We start from the raw sequence: 20,488 nt of genomic DNA, 5'->3' as shown, positions 1-20,488 counted from the left end.
CGAAGCAATTATTTTATTATTTAAACGAAGATATGATGCTAAAGCAGTGAGTAATTACTAGGTTTATGAATGTTTCACCAATTCAAACTTTTTAAGACCATGATGAATAAAACTTAAGACATATACCACAACAGAGCTGTGCAGAAGAAACGCAGGGAAACAAAGCTGAGAAATTTCTGGATCTTTTTTGTGTCTCTTCTCACATGGCATAGTGTGAGAAAGCTAGTTAGCTAGCGAGAAAGTAAGTATAGCTTGTTACCGGTAGCCTTAACCGTATTGAGTCGCAGAAGGCAGTGAGTGAAAACATCTGCACACAACTCAAACTTTTGCCTAATAGAAAAGTCCAGCGATAAAAAAACCTATGTAGAATATATGAGATCAAATAGCCTTGCCACGACAAAATTTAAGACTTTATTAACATACTTAAGGCCTACTTACACTTTCTTGAATGGATTCAAAACAATTTTAGGCCTTAATTTTAGATAAATGAACTTAAGACTTTTAAGGATCCACGTACATCCTGAATTAAGTACACGTTTATTTTTTGCAAATAAAGAAAGACACTCAGGTGCTACTTATAAAACTCAGGATGAAATATACGAGGACAGATCTGGTTTTTGTTTTTATCGTGGCGACTCACTGGACATTCCAACAACAGCAATTTTTGAAATGTGGTGCCACTTCTAGACAAAAGAAAGAAAAGTTTTGTGACTGCATGAAAAGTTAAACCATACCTCTATTTGCATGATTTTGAGAATTTCTTTTTGAGCTTCCTCAAAGAGCGAAGTGCTGCACCGACTGGATGACTGTGTGAAGAAGATGTTGTCCATGCCCGATTCCTCCTCAGGATACAAATAGATCCCTGATGGAACTTCATCAACCGTCACTTTCCTCTCACGCTGTTCGCTGGAAACGGACTGCAAAGAAAACCCAGTAATTTTAAAATGGAACCTTTTGTATAAACGCTTCATTTGGATGAGTCGCTTTGCTTCCTCGCTACCACAAGTAAAAAGTGGCTTCAGGTTTTGTTGTCAAGTGAAACTCAAAACACTTTTCCTCATGCGAGGAAGATAGAAGTGAGCTTATGGTTTTATTTGGGTTGTGCACCGACCCGACTGAAGGTTGGAAGTGTGTTGCCGTCTTCTGCAGATACAGAAATCCGTCCTCGTTCGAACGCCATGTCAAAATCTGACTTCACACTTTTCTGAATACCTGCACAAAAAAAAAAAAGAGAAAACTGTTTTAATGTTGGTTTAAAAAAAAGCAAACGAAAAATAATCCAGTCATTTCTGCACACAAACACATGTATGAGAAAAAGAGTTTTCATCCAAGTGAAAGCATCGATGCTTGCTTTTCTTGATGATTTGTCCTGTTTCCATCAACATCTGCTGCGAACAAATGAAGATTATTGTGATGCGTCATAACTTCAAAAAGCACATCACAGAGTTGTCTCGTTTCATTCTGCCAAGCTGAGCTTTTCGCTCTGCTGATTTTCATATCTCACCATCTGTTTAGTCATAAAACCATAAACCAACAAGTCATTACTTCCCAATGACCGAGTGAGAGAACTGCAGTTGGAACGGTTCAGAAAAAGCGATCTGGTATGAAAATATTGTCTTTTAAGCACCAATAAGGTCATCTTATAAAGTCCATAAAGGGGAAATTTAAAATGATTTTAAGGCTTAAATACATGTGATGGAAAAGGCCCAGTATTTGGTTAAACATACCACACCACCAAGCAAAGCAGACCTGGTGTTTCCATGGTTACACAGAGACATCTTTAATCTCTTTCTTTAATTTTTCTCAGCTGGGCTACATTTCAAACATGCAGACTGCAAATAAACAACCAGACCTGTTAATGGGTCAATGAAAAACTGCAAAAGTAAATAACAATTCAAACTTGTTATTGGTGAAGCTGGAAAACCGTTAAAAAAAGGACCAAAAGTCTCTCACCAGAGATGTCCACTGGCATGGACATGGTCCTGCTGAGATTTGGCGGACCTCCTTCTTTTCCTTGGTCCGACCCTGTGATTAAACAAAATGCATGAAAACAACAGAAAACAACAGGACATTCTTTGAGAAAAGAATGTCCTGTTTCCGGTCCTTTCAATCCATTTATAAGTGCAAAATAAAAAGATTTCCAGTGATTTTATGGCAGGTAAATATAGTGGCCAACTTTCGGAACATGGGATAAATGAATACAGGAAGAAAGAAAAGAAAGACAAGGAAAGAAAAAAATAAGGAAGGAGGAAGGAAAAGGAAAGAAGAAACAAGGCAAAAGGAAGAAAGTCTGCAAAAAGAAAAACAAATGGCACAAGGAAATATGGAGGAAGGTCGCAAGGGAAAAGGAAAGGGCACAATTAATAAGGAAGGATTTAAGGAGAAAAGGAAGGAAGATGGAAACAAGGTCACAACATTTTGGCGATGGGGTAGGGAAGAAACTATTGAAACACAAATGTCTTTACCCGAACTTATCCAGACCTGGAAAATGAGCCATATCACCATATAACATGCTTATTCAAACTTTTCAGACTGAAACATGTCGGAAGCAGGTAAGAAGCTGATCAGTTCTTTCTTAAAAGTCAGTTCTTTCTTAATATCAGAAATATTTTTGTCAAAATAATAAACAGATTCCTACTGGGAGAAGTTTTAATTTTATTAATTCATTTTTACATGTCATTAATTCCCTTAAGTCTGTTTGCTGTGGCAGGTTTTCTTCTGCAGTGGAAGGTTACAGTTAGAGAAAAAAATACTTAAAACAAAAATTTACGTTTCGGAAATAAATTCCCAACACAGGTAAGCTACAGCGTTTTTATTATCCCTAAACTACACGGGCATTTTGTTTTTCTAAGTAGCTGCTTCTTTTTCTACCAACTGCTGCAGTTTGTGCTGCTCACTGATCCCAGCACGGTGGCATTAAGCTACGCTTACCTGAAGCTTCACTTTTAACGGCAGCTTCACGGTGCTCCTCTGACATGCTCAGGCAGCCGAATCGCTTCCCGTGTCGGATGGGGCTGGTGCGCGGCGCGTGGGGAGACGTCGGCGGGAGACGGGAAGGAAGCATTTCCTGTGAAACCACGGGACGTTGGAAAACATGCATGAGGCATAAAATCTGTAATCAGAGCCTAACAAAAGAAGAAATTAATACGGGCTGCTTCATGTAGGTTCCATTATGTGTAGTGAAAAGACCTGAAGTTACAAATTTCTGCTACATCCACTTAGTCTGATTTAATGTCAGAAACTGAGGAGTAATGATTATATGTCTAGTCTATGCAGTGTATGTCAGAATGTTTACATGAAAACATACCAAGTATTTTTGGTCTAAATTCTATAGCAAATATTTTTGTTCACTTGAAATGAGAAAACTAACTTACATTTTAAATAACTTTAGCAAGATAAAGATGCTTGTTTTAAGTCAACAATTCCTTCATGTTGATAAAAAAATACCAGTTGTGATTTACCATAAGTTATAATATGGTAGATTATTTCACTTATTGTACTTTTTTTCATCAATATTAAGGAATTGCTGGCTTAAAACAAGCTCCTATCTTTCACTGAAAAGTTACTTGTTAGTTTTGTCTTATTTCAAGTGAACTAAGATATTACAATAGAAAACATCCCAAGGTTACCTGGTAAGATTTTGTTTTTGTTTGTTTGTTGTTTTTTAAGTGATCTGTGAGTAAAATGACCTCCAATAGATGTAGATAGGCCTGTCACAATAACAAATTTTAATGTTACTGAGCGATTAATTGTCTCAAAAATTATTGCGATAAACAATAAAATTGTTTGAAGATCATTTTAAACTGATGTAATGGTAATGACATAATAATGCAAGCGACATCGTGCCAAAAATAAATACACTTTATTTTCAAAGGAACACTTAACACTGGAACTGGTAAACAAAATAGACAAAACATTTTTGTTTTGTTTAAAAAAAAAATAAAATGGACTCCGAGTCTCTGTTAACAAAAACTGCACCTGAATAAAAACTGAATACAACATATGACACATTTTTCATCCAGTGTCATCAAGACAGAGAAAAAGGCAGGAAGAAACGACAAAGCCGATAAATTAAAACGATAATTTTCATTTATCATGCGATTAATTGATTTATTGTTTACTGCGACAGACCTAGATGTAGATACAAAATAACAGATACTACACTGAGTGTGTTTTGTGCCTCTAATAACTCACATGGCTGAACAGCTCATTGGTCAGCCCCAGGTAGTTGTGCAGGGCCAGGACTGTCACCCTCTGGAGGCGCACCATGATAATCTGAACAGAAAGGAAACGGAAAGTTATTTATGCATCACCTTGAAACAAGCAAGGGGGAAAAAAAGTACTCCGAGGCTCTGTAACGAGACATTAATATCTTTAAATGATAGCAGCACAAACAAAACCTTTTGCTGCACAAACATAGTCGAGTTGATTGACACCAATTTCATCTGATTTGAAGAAGGTAGAAGGGGCAGGTTGACCTTTCATGACCTCTGGAAACGTTTCTTAATATCTTTAAAATGATGGCGGCAAAAACAAAAAAAATGTTTGCTGCACAAATGTTTGACACCAAATTTGTCTAACTTGAAGGAGGTGGGGGGCGTATCTACTACTCGCTGAAATCTCCTTCAGTATCCAGTGGTGAACATTTATACTGATGATAAAACAATGAGAAGTACTAAACTCACCTGAACTACTCGCACCAGACTCTCGGGATACTTCTCAAAGATGGTGAGGAAGGCCTCGACGGGCAAACGGAGAACAGTGGTGACCTCTGCAGCTCGAGCCGACACCGTTCTGTAAGGCTTCTGATGGCCCTGGGAACAAATGTTGCTTCATTCTTAAACCATTCAGACAACAACGTTCAACAGAGTCACTGCAGACATCATTCAAGCACTAAAGTCTTAACTAAACTTGGATTGAAATGAAATCAAGCATGTCTGTGTGACTCATGATAGAGGAGGAATGTTTTGTGAGTCAGTAGTTAAACATCAGCGGTGTCAGGAATATACAATCAATGCTATAAAAGTACTTTATCTCACTTTAGGGTAATAATTACAAGCTTCTCTGGGAATTGGGGGGAAGAAAAGCTTTGTGTTTGCATCGTGCGACGTGACCTACTGTAATGACATCCAGAATGCTGAGGAGGCTGTGAACGCTGTCTCCAGCAAAAACCTCCTTGACCACACTCTCTTTGCCATCCTGGAGGATAAACAGGAGACATACAGGTTTGGGGGGCATCACGAGATATTTAATCATTTCTTTTTTACCGATTTACATTTGAAAAGACGTCTTTATCAGGAAACCAATCTCAATTGATTATTATTTTTTTATTAATAAAGTTGCATGTCTATAAGTGAAAGAGGCCTCACGGTCTCTGCCGGTTTCACCAACTCAAATTTAAGACTTTTTAAGACCTTGTAAGGCCATTTTAAGGACTTTTTAAGAATGCAGACACCCAGGATTTAATCCTCTGCAACTGTAATGGCTTTGACTCCTAAATATTGGTGAAAAGCTAAAGTCATTTATAAATAACCCTAAACCTGTCGTAGCTGTAGAAAGCTAATTTTTCCACAAAAATCGGTTAAATCTTCACCACCACCAACAGTGAGACCAACAAGCCGAGTTCAGGGACACGATGGATCTACAAAAACCTGGGATGGATTACAAGACAAACTGCATAAAGTTAGTGAGAAAGTAATGGATATGGCTGTGTAGCTGTGGGTGTGTTTATTAAGAAATGGAAGAAATGTAAAATCTGAAATGACCAGAAGTTTCCATCAGCCTGGAGCTTTGTCTCACAGGACCAAGACGATCACGCTTGATAACTATAGAAAGTGTTTTATCATTAAAGCAACATGTTTAAGATGCTTTCCTGGTAAAACTGCATCTTTTTTTATGCTGATATTATAAATGTATTCTTATAATTTAACTAAAATTCCCATAGTGTGGCGTAGTGTTCTACCTGACCTACAACAAGAAAAGTTGGGTCTGATTTAACTTCCCTTATTGAGTAAAAAATGCGCCTCTTTTCATTAGGTGTATGAAAATATCTGGTGATAAATGCAAATAATGTTTTCCAAGCTTTGGGCTTTTAATCAAACATTAGATTTAACTTTAAGACAAAACTGTCCAGCTTGACTATCAAGCACTTGCATGGACTTTTTACAGAAACCAAGCAAGTTCCAAATCTGGAAAACACATTGAAATTCAAGCATTTTCAAGGATTTCAAGCACCCATACGAACCCCGTCTTCAGATTTATACGCAAATAAGTGTTGAATTGATCAAAACACTAATTATTTGGACAAACCTATTCAACAATAAAATAAAACTACCATTTCTCAGCGCTAAATTAACTCTAACTTTGTGCTAAGCTTAGATAAATGACAGCTGACAAACAAGGAGAGTGAAGCGAAGTGAACTGCAGCCTCACCACCCCTGTAAGGCACAGTTCTAGCTTCCCGTCCTGAACCACGTAGATGCTGCTGTCAGGCTGTCCTGGCCTGAAGACGTGCTCCCCCTGCTGGAACTGCAGAAACACCATGTGCTTGCACAGCTCCAGGAAGAGCGGCTTCTCAAAGTGACCCAAAACCCTACGGTTAGCAACAAGACAACAAGTGGCCAAGGTAAGGAAACGAGAACACGAGTGGGCAACTACAAACGCGAAAAGCGCCTCATCGCACGGACCTACCGGACGTTTTTGAGCATGTAGAGCACCTCGGACGGGAGGTGGGAGTTGGCCACGTCGAATTCAGTGAGATCTGCCTCCAGCACCGAGGGAGGGGGCTCCTTCGCCTGCAGGATGGGCACCTCCTTCTTGAAGCGCAGGATCCTGCACGAGCAACACACCATGGCATGAAGAGAGATTAAAGCGGGGGAAAGGATAAAGAAGGGAGGGCAATTTTTATGAAGAGCATTTTACTTTTTGGCAATGTTGAGCATTTTCTGCTTCTTCTTTAGGCGTGGACGAGAAGAGGAGGAAGCCCCCACCAGCGAAGAGGTAGACTGGGAAACCTGTGGGGAAATGGATGCGAGTATGGGTTCCAGTGCTAATGTTTGTTCTTGCAAAAACATGCGTCTCTGCTTTAAGAAGGATAAAAAAAAAAAGTCATGTCTAGAATTTTTACATATTTTGGCGTGTTTTACCCACAAACCCAAATGAATTACCGTAACTTAGATGAAAGTGATGCATGATTTTCACAACAAAATTACAAAAATAAACATCTAAAAATAAACATCTATCTCAGTTTTCTTCTACTTCTCATCTATTTTCTGCTTTGAATTAATCCAGCACATGAAATTTGAATTAAGTAGGTGAATGTTTGTGGCCGGAACGCCACCAGACGCGAAAAACCTAAACATTTCCAGCCCGCCACTCACTTTCCGCATAATCTTTCGTCCGTAGAACATGACTTTGTCTCTCTTGCGGAAGCGGTACTTCGGTGCCTCCTCGACCTCTATGTCTGCGAAATAAAGGTTAACGTCAAAATGAACCAGAGCTGTATAATGTGCCGTTTCCATGACAACTTTTCAGAGCAGGCTGAGAAGGGAATCTGCGTTTACTGACTTCGGAGCCGCATCCTCCGCAAGATGAAGAAGATGAGGATGGCGATGAGGATTATGGCGACGCCAGCACCAATAACTATTCCCACCATCTGGAGAGAGAGAACAGAAAAATATACATATGTATATGTGTGTGTGGCAAAAGAAAAATGAGAGCACCGGGCTCTCCGTTAAATCTGCTTGAATTCACAGACAGTGGTGGACTAAACTTTTAGCTACGGTAATAAAATCTGCTGCAGTGGTAAAAACAGCTGAAAGAAGACAGAAATGAAACTGCTCTCACCATGCTCGTCTGTAGCTCTTCCTCCACAAACGTCTTGAGGTTTTCAAATCTCTCCTGAAAGACAAAAAGAGAAATGCACAGGAATGCTAGTGCACGCGATAAGCCGACGAGTTAACGGTTTCAAACTACAATGTTGCTGCGCGAAACGTGGACCCGGCGGCGGTCTTTCTTTCACCGAACTGTGAAAGCATGTGGGAATCAGGAATTCACCCTGCAGGCAGCAACATCCGCACAAAGCGGAAAAGTTGCACCGCATCTAATATTTCTCAATCTACTTTCTTTTCTTATTTGGTGGACATAATTCAAATACATAGAGATTTTCTTCCCCGTTTCCTGGCAATATAAGGTTAAAATGATCTTGATTAAAATGACTGCAATCACTAAAAAGTTTTTAAAAAGCAGAAAAGCATGTCTGTTGAGAGTGCAGAGATAAGACTGTTTGCTTTGTGTGTGTTTGGTCAACCATAAGATTTAACATCATAAGATTAAAAGTGAGGGCAATTGGTCTGTAGAGTTCTGGCAGAGAGCCAGTGGACGTTTATCAGTGTTATCTGCGATTATCTATACGTTTGTAGCAAGCTTGAGGCTATTTGGCAGTAAATGGGCTGGATGGGACAAAAGTACAACGGACATGGAGAGGAGTGCAACATGCTCTGGATCTCTCAAGTACCCACCCAGGTTTTGTGAGGTTAAAGGTGACCTATTATTATGCTTCCATGAACAGATTAGGATAGGTCGATAGAAAACATGTTCATTACATTTTTTGCATAAATTCATTCTTAGATAATGAGACATTAGTCTGCTCAGTTCTCCCCGTTTTGAGCTCCTTTCAGAACGAACCATTTAGGGCGTCTGTCACTTTAAATCCAAATTAGCTGCTGCTGGCCACGCCCCCCCAACTCAACGTTTACACTCGCACGTGAGAATGGCTGCACACAGAGGCGTAATTATACAACCATACGTCCTTGAAAAGCAGAAGTGGCGCCTCCTGTATATCCAATAAGAAAGCAGCAAGTGGTTTCTGGATGGCAATTTACATTCTGGAAGTTTTTCAAACAACTCATTTTCCAGACACCAAAAAACATTAACTTATTGCCAAAACGCAGCTTTAATGTGACATGTATCCTGTATAATTTAAAGATAAAAGCAATGTGGCAGAAAGGCAAGAAGAAGGAAATGGCCTGCATTTACATAGCTTTTTAACAAGAGGACTTTGCACAACAATCATTTGTTCAATCATATCATCAGTGAGTTTGCCGTTCAATCAGCGCCACAGGAGAAGCGGGAGAAGGACTAGATAGGCTGCCGATCATGACGGGTCACATGACATGTTTGTCGCCTCACAACTGAATCACCTCAGAAAACTACAGGTCTCTTCTAACTCACCTCACTAACATACCAATTGACCAATCTGGACTTGTAAACACGTGCTTTAGTCCAAAACCTACCGAGAAGGGTTCTTCTTGGTCCTCTTGTTCTGAGGTATTCTGTCCCATTGTAGCTTTGTGTTTTCATAGGGATGGTCCATCAACAGCCACTGCAGACAAACAGGAGGATGTCATAGCTACGCATCACAGCAGGGGCTACAGCACAGGACCTACTGACCTTGTTGTTGATCTAATCAATTGTTTGGGTGAGCCATAAAACAAATGAACTGCTTTTGGTTGTGTACCTCACACTACTGTCCTCTTCCTAAGGAGGAGGAACGACCTTCACTGTCACAATAAGCTGGTTCCGCTTTAGTAAGGGATTTATCTTTAAAGAAATTTGCTCAACATAATTCTTCATTACAGATTTCCTTTTTGTTTGTGTTTCAGTCTTTTTTTTGCCTCACCAGTGAGTCAGCCTGAAGAGTTAGAATCTGATGGGGTTATTTTGATGGCAGGCAACAAAGTGCTTTGAAATTAATGTGGAAAGTTACTAAATCTGCTAGATATGATGCAAACCAGGTTGCATATTGGCAACTGAGTAATTGATTGCATTTTTTTCCTCCCACAAACCAAACCTTGATCTCACTAACAAATTAGTCCCATTTAAAGATCAACACCTCCTAAGGTAAATATTTTTCTTTCTCTATTTAATGCAAATGCCTCCTCCCATACAGCTGGTCAAATACTACCTCCCTGTTCGAGCTCTCATAAAAGATGAAGCAACTGCGGGTTTCTGCTTCCTTTACTTAATTTATACACCACAATTACAAAGCAGTGAGAAAACATTTGCGTCTGAAGATTACTTCCATCTTACCCTTTCACATTTAAGTGTTTCTGATCAAATAAATTTTACTGATAGGAAAAGAAAAGCTGAAGAAATACAAAAAGAAATTGTCAGGTAGCTAGCTCGCTAGCCAGCACCCAAAGCTAGCTGGTGGCTTTTCTAGTAAGCTAGCTAGCAAAGCTAGCCTTAGGTTTTTCTCTCATGAAAATTGTCACCCATACAGCACTTTTAGACATACATAAAGACACTTTAAAAGCAATTATTTTTGGTGGGAGTGTTTGAGGGGCTACGCAAAACAACGTTGAGTTTTACTAGCTACACGCTGGAGGTAGCTAGTAAAGGTCTCCTTGTGCTATGCTTCATCAGGACCATGTGAAATTATTTTAATTGGTGTAATCATAAATTCTGCTCTCCATCAGAGAAACCTGTAGAAGAAAGTCCAGGCATTGGATTGAGAACGTAAGTTCAAGTGCACTTGAGGTTACGGAAAGGGACAATAATGCTAAACACAATAGCAAGGTGGCTCCTGAGTAGCTTACAAAGGGCAGTTGTTGCTGCTAAGCAGACTGGTAAAGAGGGCAATTACTTGGTTTGAGCAGCTACTTCCTTGTAATAACTGAAATCACCTTATGAAACTACTTATTGTTTTTATCTTTGATACCATCTTTTTTTTATTATCCGAAACCTTTAAAATAACAATAGTTAAATATTTTTTGCAGTCCAAGTTCTACTACCATTGTAAGAAATTTGTTTGAATGTGCCACTTAGGTATTAGTCTTTTTTCCTTTTTTATGTCCCATGTATCATTTTAAATAATTTTTTTTTTTAATTATTAGGTATCTTCTGAAATAGCTCAACTGAAACAAAAATGCAGGATAATTACACTACTTCTACTAATCTAAATAGTTAATGTATGTTTACTGCAAAAGGGCAATAAAAAATAGTTTCAATGCTCTTTCTTATATCTTATTATATTACAGTTCTGAAAAAAAAAATCATAAAACGGCTAAAACAGGTACCGGTAACTCAAAGACTTATCAGAAACCAGCCACATAAGTTTGACTGCTTCAAACATGTCACCATTAAACCTTCAAAATCTCATTTCTAAAAAGATTTTATGACCAGAGAACTGTAGTTAATTAGCATCTTAATAATTTAGCCTACCAGCAATTCTAATTTCAACGGTATTCATTGTAAACAAAAGCCCAGAGTACATCTTTAATTACGCTTTTTAGCAGCATAATGAGGATAAAACATTAAGATTTTGAGTTTATGGTTAAGTGAAAACACACAGTAATAATTAAGTATGTCAAATGAAATAAACAGTCAAGATATTGTTTCCGTGTGAAACTAGACTGAAACTTGCTAAACATGCTGTACTCGTCACTGATACTGGCACACTTTCCAGCACACTGGTCCGGTCTGTTCTGATGTATTTCCTGCTTAATGTACTTTACAGCATATCTGGACTGGGAGGCAGAGCGGGGGGGCAGGAGGGGGTTGAGCTGCTGTATGGATGAAATTCAATCAGTGCACAACTGAGGATGGAGGGTCATGTTACACGGGAGTAACCCTGTAATTCATAAACAAACCATAGAACAGGGTGCTGTTTTGAAGGACGGCTTTGAAGGCCACTGCCATTTTATGTACTCCTTAGTCCAGCCATTATTTATTAAATAGGCTTCACATTATAACCAATATAATGGTATAGTACAAGCAATATATAATACAAATATCTTTGATTTAATGAATGACAAAAAAAAACCCCAGCAAGAAATATAATTAATATCAAGAAAATATCAAACAGGACTTAGGTATATTTTAGTTCAGGTACCATGAACACAAAATCTGCATGTCATTCATTTTTGGTGCTCCCTTTGTTCCCTTTCCTCCAAGAAAATTGTTCTGGTTCAGCGTTTCTGTGGTTGGTTGTGTATTTTCCAAAGATAAAGTCATTGACAGAACTATTGCTGCCATTAACCTTTTGTGTACACCTTGTATTCCAGGTCCGGTGCTTCTCTGTTTAAGCACTGAATCCAGTCCCCAGTAGATTTCAGCCCAATGGGCTCTCTCTCACACTGATCCTGGTTCTGCTGTGGTTTTCTTCTACTGAAAAGTTTGAGACTTCCTCTTTTACCAAATGCTTCAATGGGAGGAGAAGTTGCTGTCAACAACTTGATAAAGCAGGTTGGGCTTTAATAGAGAGATGATTTAAGTTGAAAAGAAGTAAAATAACTAGATAGAAATTGGTCCGGTTTGTCTTGTGAGTTGTTTACATTTAAACTTCCGTGAACCGTCGGTAGATAAACTGTAAACAAAGTATGACACTGTTGTCACAAGAGCTGAAAAACAGTACTTAGTGCAGGAGGTGCTGCGAAAACATCACAAAGTTGCATAAGAAACCTTTTACGACACAACATTGTCTTTTTGTTTCCTCACACTGGAGTTTTGCACAGACTTGTAGCAGCAAAGGGGCGATGCATTATCCAAGCCCTTGTGCCCCCCCATCAGCCTCCCTCTGTACAGGCCTGCTTCCATTGTCCTCTTGAAAACAATGAAACCAGTGTTGACCACACAATTCAGGGTCAAGCCCATACAACCCACCAACACAACCAGCTGGATTTTTTTTTTTTTTTTAAACAGCCTTTCTAACCATGAGACCAACGACAACAGTCAAACATTTAGTTTCAGGTCTTTAAGATGTGTTTGGCCTTATAAAGGTAGAATCAAATAGATAGTAGGAACCTGGGGCTGCACAATAAATCAATAACAATATATATCACAGCAGACACATGATCAATATCAATTGATAATTTATGGGAAAGAATACTCAATATTTTCACTGAACTTTGATCAAGAACCACACAGCATTCTGGGGAATGTAGGCAGAGAGGAAAGACTTCAGCTACTCAGCCTCTCATGGCCAGTTAACAAGATGGGTGGCATCAACTCACCCTTTGGTTACTTAGCAACAACCTGTTGAGAAACTTGCATGGCAGCAGTTTCAAGGTCTTGCCACCTTGCCTCATAACATAGTGGAGTAAAAACTGTGTTTTGGTAGTACTTCAAATATTTAAAACAAAAAACTAATCTATAATTATCAATATCAACTGAAATTAAATGCTTATATCGTGATACGTTTTTCTGCCATATCGTCCAGCCCTAAAGGTATATATTGTTTGTGCAAATAAGAAAAAGAACAGTAGCAATCTATGTACTTTAGCTGCCCTCAGCTTGTCTTCTCATTCAACCAGAATAGTTTTGCATATTTTCCTCTCATGGTGTTTTCTTCCTGATCTCTAGAAATTTCCTCGGCAGGGCCGTTTGGCTGTGTTGTAAACATGGGAGTCCAGGAACACCAAGCAGGAAGACAAAATTGATAGTTTTCCATTCCATAAACTGCGAAATATTAAATAAAGTGGATCCAACTAGAATTATACACTACTCAAATACAATAATCTATACATAATAAGGCCTTGTTGATCAGAGATTAAATCGATTATTATTTTTAACTTTTAGCATCTAAATTAGTCCAGGTTTTTTTTTTTTTTTTAATTCATTGAGGAAAAACAGGCAAATTCAACATCCTAGGTGGGAAAGGCAGCACTCTGCCAATCCCTGCTAACGTTACCTCTAATGGCTAACAATGTCCGTGCAGTCAGTGTCGATGGCAGTCCTTGGGGATGGCCACAAACATGTATGTTAATGTAACAACCATTACTACAACTGTTTTCGTCTTCCAATCATGTTTTATACTCTCTTTGACCTCCACGAGATCATTTTGACAGAGAACCTTATTGAAAACACTAGACCCGATTTAAGCTAACACGGAATCAAAACGCTTCTACAGTTACATTGTTGAGTGCTTAAACATGCAGTGAACACAACCTATTTGATTAAATATTCATTTTTTTCTGTCAAACTTACCTAAGCTAATGCACTCCCGTCAATCGTCACTGACTTTCAAGCGAAGAATACAACGGAAATTATGTTATATGAAGTCCCTCCTTTTCCACAATACATCTATCCAATCAACAACCGGCGAGATGGACGCCGAACCAATCGGAACTACGGAAAAGGGACGAAGCAGTAATGTCCCGCCCATGTTTTTTACAGATAGACGCTATGTCCAATGAGCTTAAAGAGAAACAAACAGCTCAGGCGTTGATTGGACGGCGGTGGAAATTATTACAATTGCGCTTACCTGTAATTTATATTTAACCACCAGGCAGCACCTTAAAGAGCTAAAGTCGAACAGAGTCTTGATAAATAACTTTTATATTTGTATTATGTTGTTTTTAGCTTTTTTCTTAAAAACAGTCGTCTCCTAATTCAATAACATATTCGGTACCTTAAACGGTGAGAGACCAAAGAAGCACGTTTACCAAGAAAAATATGTGGTAGTTATTAGTGAAAGATTAAAGATGAACTGAATCGTGGTGGAAAAAAATACAATTTAATCCTACTGCAAAAAGATTATATTGCAACTAAAGTTATTACACCCCCTTGTGGGCACTTCATTGACTTTCGTAATTTACTCGTTTTTGATTACAAAAAGTCTGTTTAAATGTTTTCCAGTCAGGTTAGGCAACACCAATGACCCTTGGTAAGAGTTTTTGAATAACGGTCATCTTGGTAGTGATGTATGGAAAACTTCCATCTTGGATGGAAGTTTGGATGTCAGTGCCACCTTTGATACAGTGAACATTTTTGATTGATATATTGGAAATAAAGGAGGGATTTCCTGGTGCTCAATCAGATCTTATTTAGCAGACCAGGACTGACATGTCATTTCTCACTGAACAAACAAGGATCACATGTGGGGTTAATTTCAGACCATATTTGTTTTTCTTCAACATCTAAATGACCTAATATCTAAAAAGATGACATGTTTATATTTATGTGCCACCACTTGACTGATCAAAACTACAAAGTTGGTGTGGTCTCAGTTCTCAGACTGCTTGAAACCTGAACGAGAAGAAACCGTTGACTCATTTAAATTAGGACCGTTTAAATTCAATTCCTCTCATTCTCTGGATGCAATCGTTGTTTCTGATGTAAATCTGTTTCTGTATTTTCTTGTCACTGTAACACTTGAAATTGTGCATGAATAATACTAAAGACATACCTTACATGCGATAATTTATTGGTTATAAACTTCAAAAATAAAATGCATAAACATTTTGTAGGCAGAGTGGCTAACTTTTTTTTTAAAGGAGCTTGGAATAACGTGGGTAAATATTAAAATAAACAAAGCAGGATATTCATTACCAGCACACAGATTTAAGAAAGAAGTCAAAATTAAGTTTTGGTCAATAATGCTTTGTTATGAAATCAGCCAAAGTGGCTAGTAAATGCCTAATGGTCTTCTTTTACTGTTAAGCTGCATATCTTTATTTTTCTCCAACACTAGATGTAATAAAATGAAGACTAACTGAATCACTAGGTTCTGAAAGCACCATCAAGGAGTTTAAGCATCTGAAATGTGACCAATAAGAATTGTTCAATACCACAGGTTACATGATCAAAAATGTGTAAAATAAAAGGTTTTACCATTAAAAAGAAGTGGTTTTTTTTACAGGAGTCATCTGTGCAGAGGACTTGAGTTTCACCTGAAGTCACTTTTCAATGCTGTTGCATCACAAATTCACCCCATTTTTTCATGTCTGCACTGTTACTGAGTTTTTCCAACTATATTCATTAGACTATATTTAAAACAAAGATGAAAACATACCAATTTTCCACCACATGTGTACTTGAGAAATCATAATTTGGATCTCCTCAAACAATGCAACGTTCTAAATGTTTTCACCATGTCGTGAAATAACGGAGGCGATAAATGATTCTCCTTAAAATACATAAACTTTATTGGGACATGAGTGCCGGGTAATGGGATTACAGATTTGCAATGGGCTTGTGAGGCCAGTAAGGATATTTGACCTTGTCTAACTTGGTCTCAGGGAAGGCCTCGTTCAGGTCTTCGATGGTCATTTGATCGAAGGGAATCATGTTCTTAAATTTCTCCAGCTGAACACAAAAAAAAAGCAGAGAAAAAACTTTATTAGAAACATTCCTGATGACATTCCTCTTGCATCAAGTCCCTTCATCAACTAGCATCTCACCTCCTTCTCATACTCCGTGATACGCGTCTTTGAGTTTTCAACGAAAGCCAGTGCACTCTTGTTCTGTTCGCGGAAAGTGAAAGAACAGGTCTGGAAATAAAACTGCAGATAACACTTTACAACATGAAAAATAAATATTTAGCAATACTGCAAAAACATCCAGGCTTTTAATTCCTGGGTCCAACTTTCAAATGCAAATATGTGAAACCAAACTGATATTTCTGAAGTAGCCACTTACGGCTTCAACCTCCTGTGCGTTGATTTTGCTCGTCTGCGTGTCGACGGGCTCAGGGATTTGTAGTGCTTTGAACTGCCAAAAAAAAAAAAAGAGAAAAGAAATTATTGTCTTACCTACGTAATCCACAAACTGGTTCGGATTATTCATAAAATTATACGTCAACCGGATGATCATATATATAGCCAAATAAAATAAGCAGTTTATCTAATTTTAAATGCATACTGCCTTAAAAGGAAGGTCTAAAAAATTTTTTTTTTTTTTAATTTCTGGATGGATTTTACCAGAAAGTACACACTTTCAACACTGGTATTGTGTATTTATAAAGGAAAATTACCTTCTTCTCAAACTCATCGACCAGGCCTGCTTTAGCCACAGCGCTCCTGTAGTAGCTCCAGTCGATGGCAGGAGGAGTCTCAGGCAGTGAGGCTAGTCTGGAACAAACACAGGCATCGGTTTCAACAGATTAAAAAGGAAGGAACGATGAGCAGACACAACTGTAAACAATTAAATGTATGGAAACTGTTGGGTGGGAACAAATAGAAAAAGAATAGCTTTAATATACGCAAACCGAGGCATAACAAAAAGAAATTAATCAAACTAAAAAGTGGTGTTTGCTACTGAATGAGCACCAGATTTTGGAAGACTAACATGTGTTAAGATATAGAACATAAAATAGTTTTTATTTTGAAGAATGTTGGTTTTGTTTATTAAAAAGTCAAGAATATTTGCCTTAATGTCATAATATGGAACCCTACGGTTATCATGTTATTGACTGAATAATTTGAGTATTATTTTGAACGTAAAAATTAACAATTTTCATTGCAACTATTTCAAAAATATCAAATAAAATAAAATAAATCTGTTAGCTTTATTTTTGAAAAGAATAAAATTCAGAATCACTGTCCTAATGATAATCCCATTAGGACAGTGATGATCCTAATGGGATTATCACTGTCCCATTAGGACAGTGATAATCTTATTTATAAAAGTATCTGCGTGAGCTTTACTTTAAAAGATCAAACTTTCCATCTCTATGTCTTTTTGGCAACTTTAACCCAGAAACAGAAACCTGGGCCATTTTCTTACTGCATGCTGAGAAATATATAGAGTAAGATGAAATTCATGGCTTTGCTTTTCACAAAGCATCTTCTTAATGCACTACGTGTTTAGTTGTGCCTCGGAAACAACTTTTCGTCGACCCCATTTCTGAAAACTAAGTCACAGTTATAATTGGATCAACCACCGTGGTGACATACTTAGCAGAGATGGCATCGGTGCGAGTCTTCAGAGCGTTGAACATGACCCGCTGGTTGGACGGAACCCGCTCAGCAAACGCCAACCAGTCAACGGCCTTCAGGGCTGCACGACGGCCTGCCATGTTGACTCTGTGAAAAACAAGATTTTTCAGTCGCACACATGCCGCTGCTGTTATCTTCCCTTTAAATTGAAATGTTCTTTAGTTATGCTACCCAGTTAAACTTGAGGTGACTGTAAAGTCTCTAAAATTTTACTATATTTATGATGGGTCAGCTGTTCTTCACACAGCTTCCACAAATTGATTAAAATCTGTTTCTAGGAGCTTTTTAAACTTTTTTTTTCATCCTAGAGTTTATACTTTTACTTGGGAAAAATGTACTAAATCGAGAAGACATAACTATAGAAAACTGAGGATATATATATATATATTTTTTTTTTTAACATAAGGTTCCTATACCTCAAACTGAACTTAGTGGAAGACGAAATTCTCTTCTGACTGTTGAATCTCCTTGATTTCCACTTGGAAAAGACATTTTAGATATTTGCAGTCGCTTTTTGTTTGCCACATTGACAGGGTTGATTTGTTACGTTATGAAGACATGCAAATAATGTTAGAAAAAACAAACAGTATGCTTGTTAATATTTTTAGGTCTACAGACTAAAATAAAATCAATCACCAGATCTGACACACTTACTTAATCCACACAAGGTCCATATTGCAGCCAAATATTTGAAATAGTTTTAATCTTAATTTCCTACTTTAAGTATATGAAAGTAAAATATCTTTTGATTAAAAGCAAAACGCTGTCTGAACCACTTCTTTTGACTGATTTTATTGAGACTATTTATTTTTTACATATATTCGGAAACATATTTTCGTAGAACATCATCCCTTAAAATTCTGTGGTTTTATTTTCAGATCTATTGAAAGAATCTCATTTTTCTCTGTAAGTGCTTTGAGGCTCTGAGACTAAATCATGAATTGTGACAATAGTTTTATATTTGTAGGACATCTTGTTTGGAAACCTACTGGTCTGGCCACCAACAGTGCAGCTCTCGTTAAAAAATGCAGTTGAAGTGATAATCAAATAAAAGCACACCACAACCTGCGTCGAAAATACTAAATATAACAGTTAAAAATAATCTACACTGCAGAAAAAAAGATATTAATCGAAATAACTTTGCACAAATAAATAGAAAATATGATTCCTAAATCGCACGACCGTATTGGAATACGGCGCACCTGTCATAACTATGATTATTTTTGCGAACAGGCTAAAGAATAATGCAGCCACTTCTACAATGTATTGTAACATCATCAAGCGTGTGTTCATGTCCGTTTCTTGGAACTATAAAGTCAGTGAGAATAAATGTGCTAGGACCTTTTAACCAGGCTTTTCGCAAAATGAAATCTATTTTTATAATCTACGTGGTCGAAAAGCAACAATCTTTGCCGTTTAACTACAACCTAAAATTAAACTACACAAAGTAGTGTGTTAATAAATCAAAACTAAACCGTTTAAAAAGATCAAATGCAGAACTACACTTGTAGTAAAGTCACCGTCCTTGACGTTTTCTAACATTAACACAGGCTAACGTTAGCTCGTTCCGTTAGCCTGCTAGCCAAGGTCAGACGTTTCCATTTAAAACGAGAGCCGTATCTCAAAACAGCGAGCCGCACATATGTTGAACTGACTGTTTCCTGTATAAAGATGCAGCCGTGGAAAAAAAACACGACCGTTTCTACACAATTATTCCACACCAATCCTTCAATCTGTAACGCAGCTGTGTACTCACCTCGCTGCAGATAACTGTGACGGTTCAGAGGAACGGAAGTCTCTTTTTATGAGAAGTAGTGAGAGCAGAAGCGTATAACCACTACTGCCCTCTAGGGGACCGACTGAGCACTCACAGTTGATTCAACACTGACTTGGTTCTTCCAGAAAGTCTTGGAGGGGGTCAGCTACAAGGTGACCACAAGTGATATATCTGGTAATAGAAATCTGAAGGCTTGATTTAAGTAGGCACAAGAATGAGAATCAAACTTAACAGATAGTGTATGTCTGTTTTCAACATTGCTGGAATTAAAGTACAGCATTTGTTTAGAATTTGAATAATAAGGCAAAATTTCGGATCATTTGAATCTTCTTAAAGATTCTAGTTTGATCCCTGATATCATGTCGGGTGTCAGGGACTAAACGTTGAATAAATAAAGAATTAATTTTTAGATGTCATTTAAATAAAATTGGAAACACACATGAAAGTAAAATGAATATAGCTACTCTTATATTTTGTTCAGTTAATATGCCAATAGCTTATTAAGCAGAGTAGAAAAATTTAAACTGGATACAAAAATGTCTCCAAATAAAATAAAATTTTCATAATTATTAGACCATTTATTTAATTTTTTTCCATTCTTGTGCTGCTACTCTTCTGTCAAAGTCTATGAGTTCGGCTTGATGAACCAAAGTGACAACCTGAAATGTTTCATGACAGTTCGAGAATCATATAATCACACTATGCTGAAGTGATCATATAACTTGTAAAATATAAGAAATTCACATTTTAAATACTAATTTATTTATTTTATAACTAATTATTTGTCAATTCCATTAAGTATTGACAAATTATGATAACTATAAATCCATTTATTTATCACAGACACTAATTTAACTTTTCTTTCAATTTAAAGAATTGTAGCAGTTTTAGAACACTGAAACGCTCATTAAAAAAATACTTTTTTTCGGCTTCCATTATCACATATTTATGTAGGTAGTAATTCATCAGATTTTTGTTTTGTTTTGTTAGGGAA

General features: G+C 37.5%; 2 protein-coding genes across 4 annotated transcripts in view; both read right to left on the bottom strand.

The window, feature by feature from the left end:
• pnpla6 (patatin-like phospholipase domain containing 6) overlaps window positions 1–14,094 on the bottom strand; it is a 36,414-nt gene extending 22,320 nt beyond the window's left edge. For all 3 annotated transcript variants that reach the window (XM_008412136.3, XM_008412304.3, XM_008412223.3), the window contains exons 1-15: window positions 13,987–14,094; window positions 9,294–9,382; window positions 7,846–7,899; window positions 7,567–7,654; window positions 7,380–7,462; window positions 6,922–7,013; window positions 6,691–6,831; window positions 6,433–6,592; window positions 5,119–5,199; window positions 4,686–4,814; window positions 4,195–4,275; window positions 2,932–3,067; window positions 1,954–2,025; window positions 1,112–1,212; window positions 735–917 (exon numbers count right to left, since the gene is read on the bottom strand). In XM_008412136.3, coding sequence (XP_008410358.1) covers window positions 735–917; window positions 1,112–1,212; window positions 1,954–2,025; window positions 2,932–3,067; window positions 4,195–4,275; window positions 4,686–4,814; window positions 5,119–5,199; window positions 6,433–6,592; window positions 6,691–6,831; window positions 6,922–7,013; window positions 7,380–7,462; window positions 7,567–7,654; window positions 7,846–7,899; window positions 9,294–9,341 — 1,449 coding nt within the window. In that variant the 5' untranslated portion in view covers window positions 9,342–9,382; window positions 13,987–14,094. The remainder of the gene's footprint in view (window positions 1–734; window positions 918–1,111; window positions 1,213–1,953; window positions 2,026–2,931; window positions 3,068–4,194; window positions 4,276–4,685; window positions 4,815–5,118; window positions 5,200–6,432; window positions 6,593–6,690; window positions 6,832–6,921; window positions 7,014–7,379; window positions 7,463–7,566; window positions 7,655–7,845; window positions 7,900–9,293; window positions 9,383–13,986) is intronic.
• Window positions 14,095–15,902: 1,808 nt separating this feature from the next.
• Window positions 15,903–19,609, bottom strand: atp5pd (ATP synthase peripheral stalk subunit d). The gene is made up of 6 exons (XM_008412430.3): window positions 19,474–19,609; window positions 17,676–17,804; window positions 16,754–16,850; window positions 16,420–16,491; window positions 16,182–16,244; window positions 15,903–16,086 (listed from the first exon to the last, which is right to left on the bottom strand). The coding sequence occupies exons 2-6, from the start codon at window positions 17,795–17,797 to the stop codon at window positions 15,955–15,957; spliced, it is 486 nt and encodes a 161-aa protein (XP_008410652.1). The 5' UTR covers window positions 17,798–17,804; window positions 19,474–19,609; the 3' UTR covers window positions 15,903–15,954.
• Window positions 19,610–20,488: the final 879 nt, after the last annotated feature.

Source organism: Poecilia reticulata, chromosome 1 (assembly GCF_904066995.2).
Source record: "Poecilia reticulata chromosome 1, P_reticulata-male-v2, whole genome shotgun sequence".
NCBI lineage: Eukaryota > Metazoa > Chordata > Actinopteri > Cyprinodontiformes > Poeciliidae > Poecilia > Poecilia reticulata.
The sequence above is the reverse complement of the archived record's forward strand: the minus strand, read 5'-3'. Positions and strand labels throughout refer to the sequence as shown.

Bases quoted from the DNA above. Each gene is read 5' to 3' on its own strand.
- atp5pd (XM_008412430.3), bottom strand. From the start codon at position 17,797: ATGGCAGGCCGTCGTGCAGCCCTGAAGGCCGTTGACTGGTTGGCGTTT. The intron at 16,245-16,419 runs GTAAGTGGCTAC...TTCCGCGAACAG, and splicing joins ACGCACAGGAGGTTGAAGCC to AACAAGAGTGCACTGGCTTT. The intron at 16,087-16,181 runs GTGAGATGCTAG...TTTTGTGTTCAG, and splicing joins TCACGGAGTATGAGAAGGAG to CTGGAGAAATTTAAGAACAT.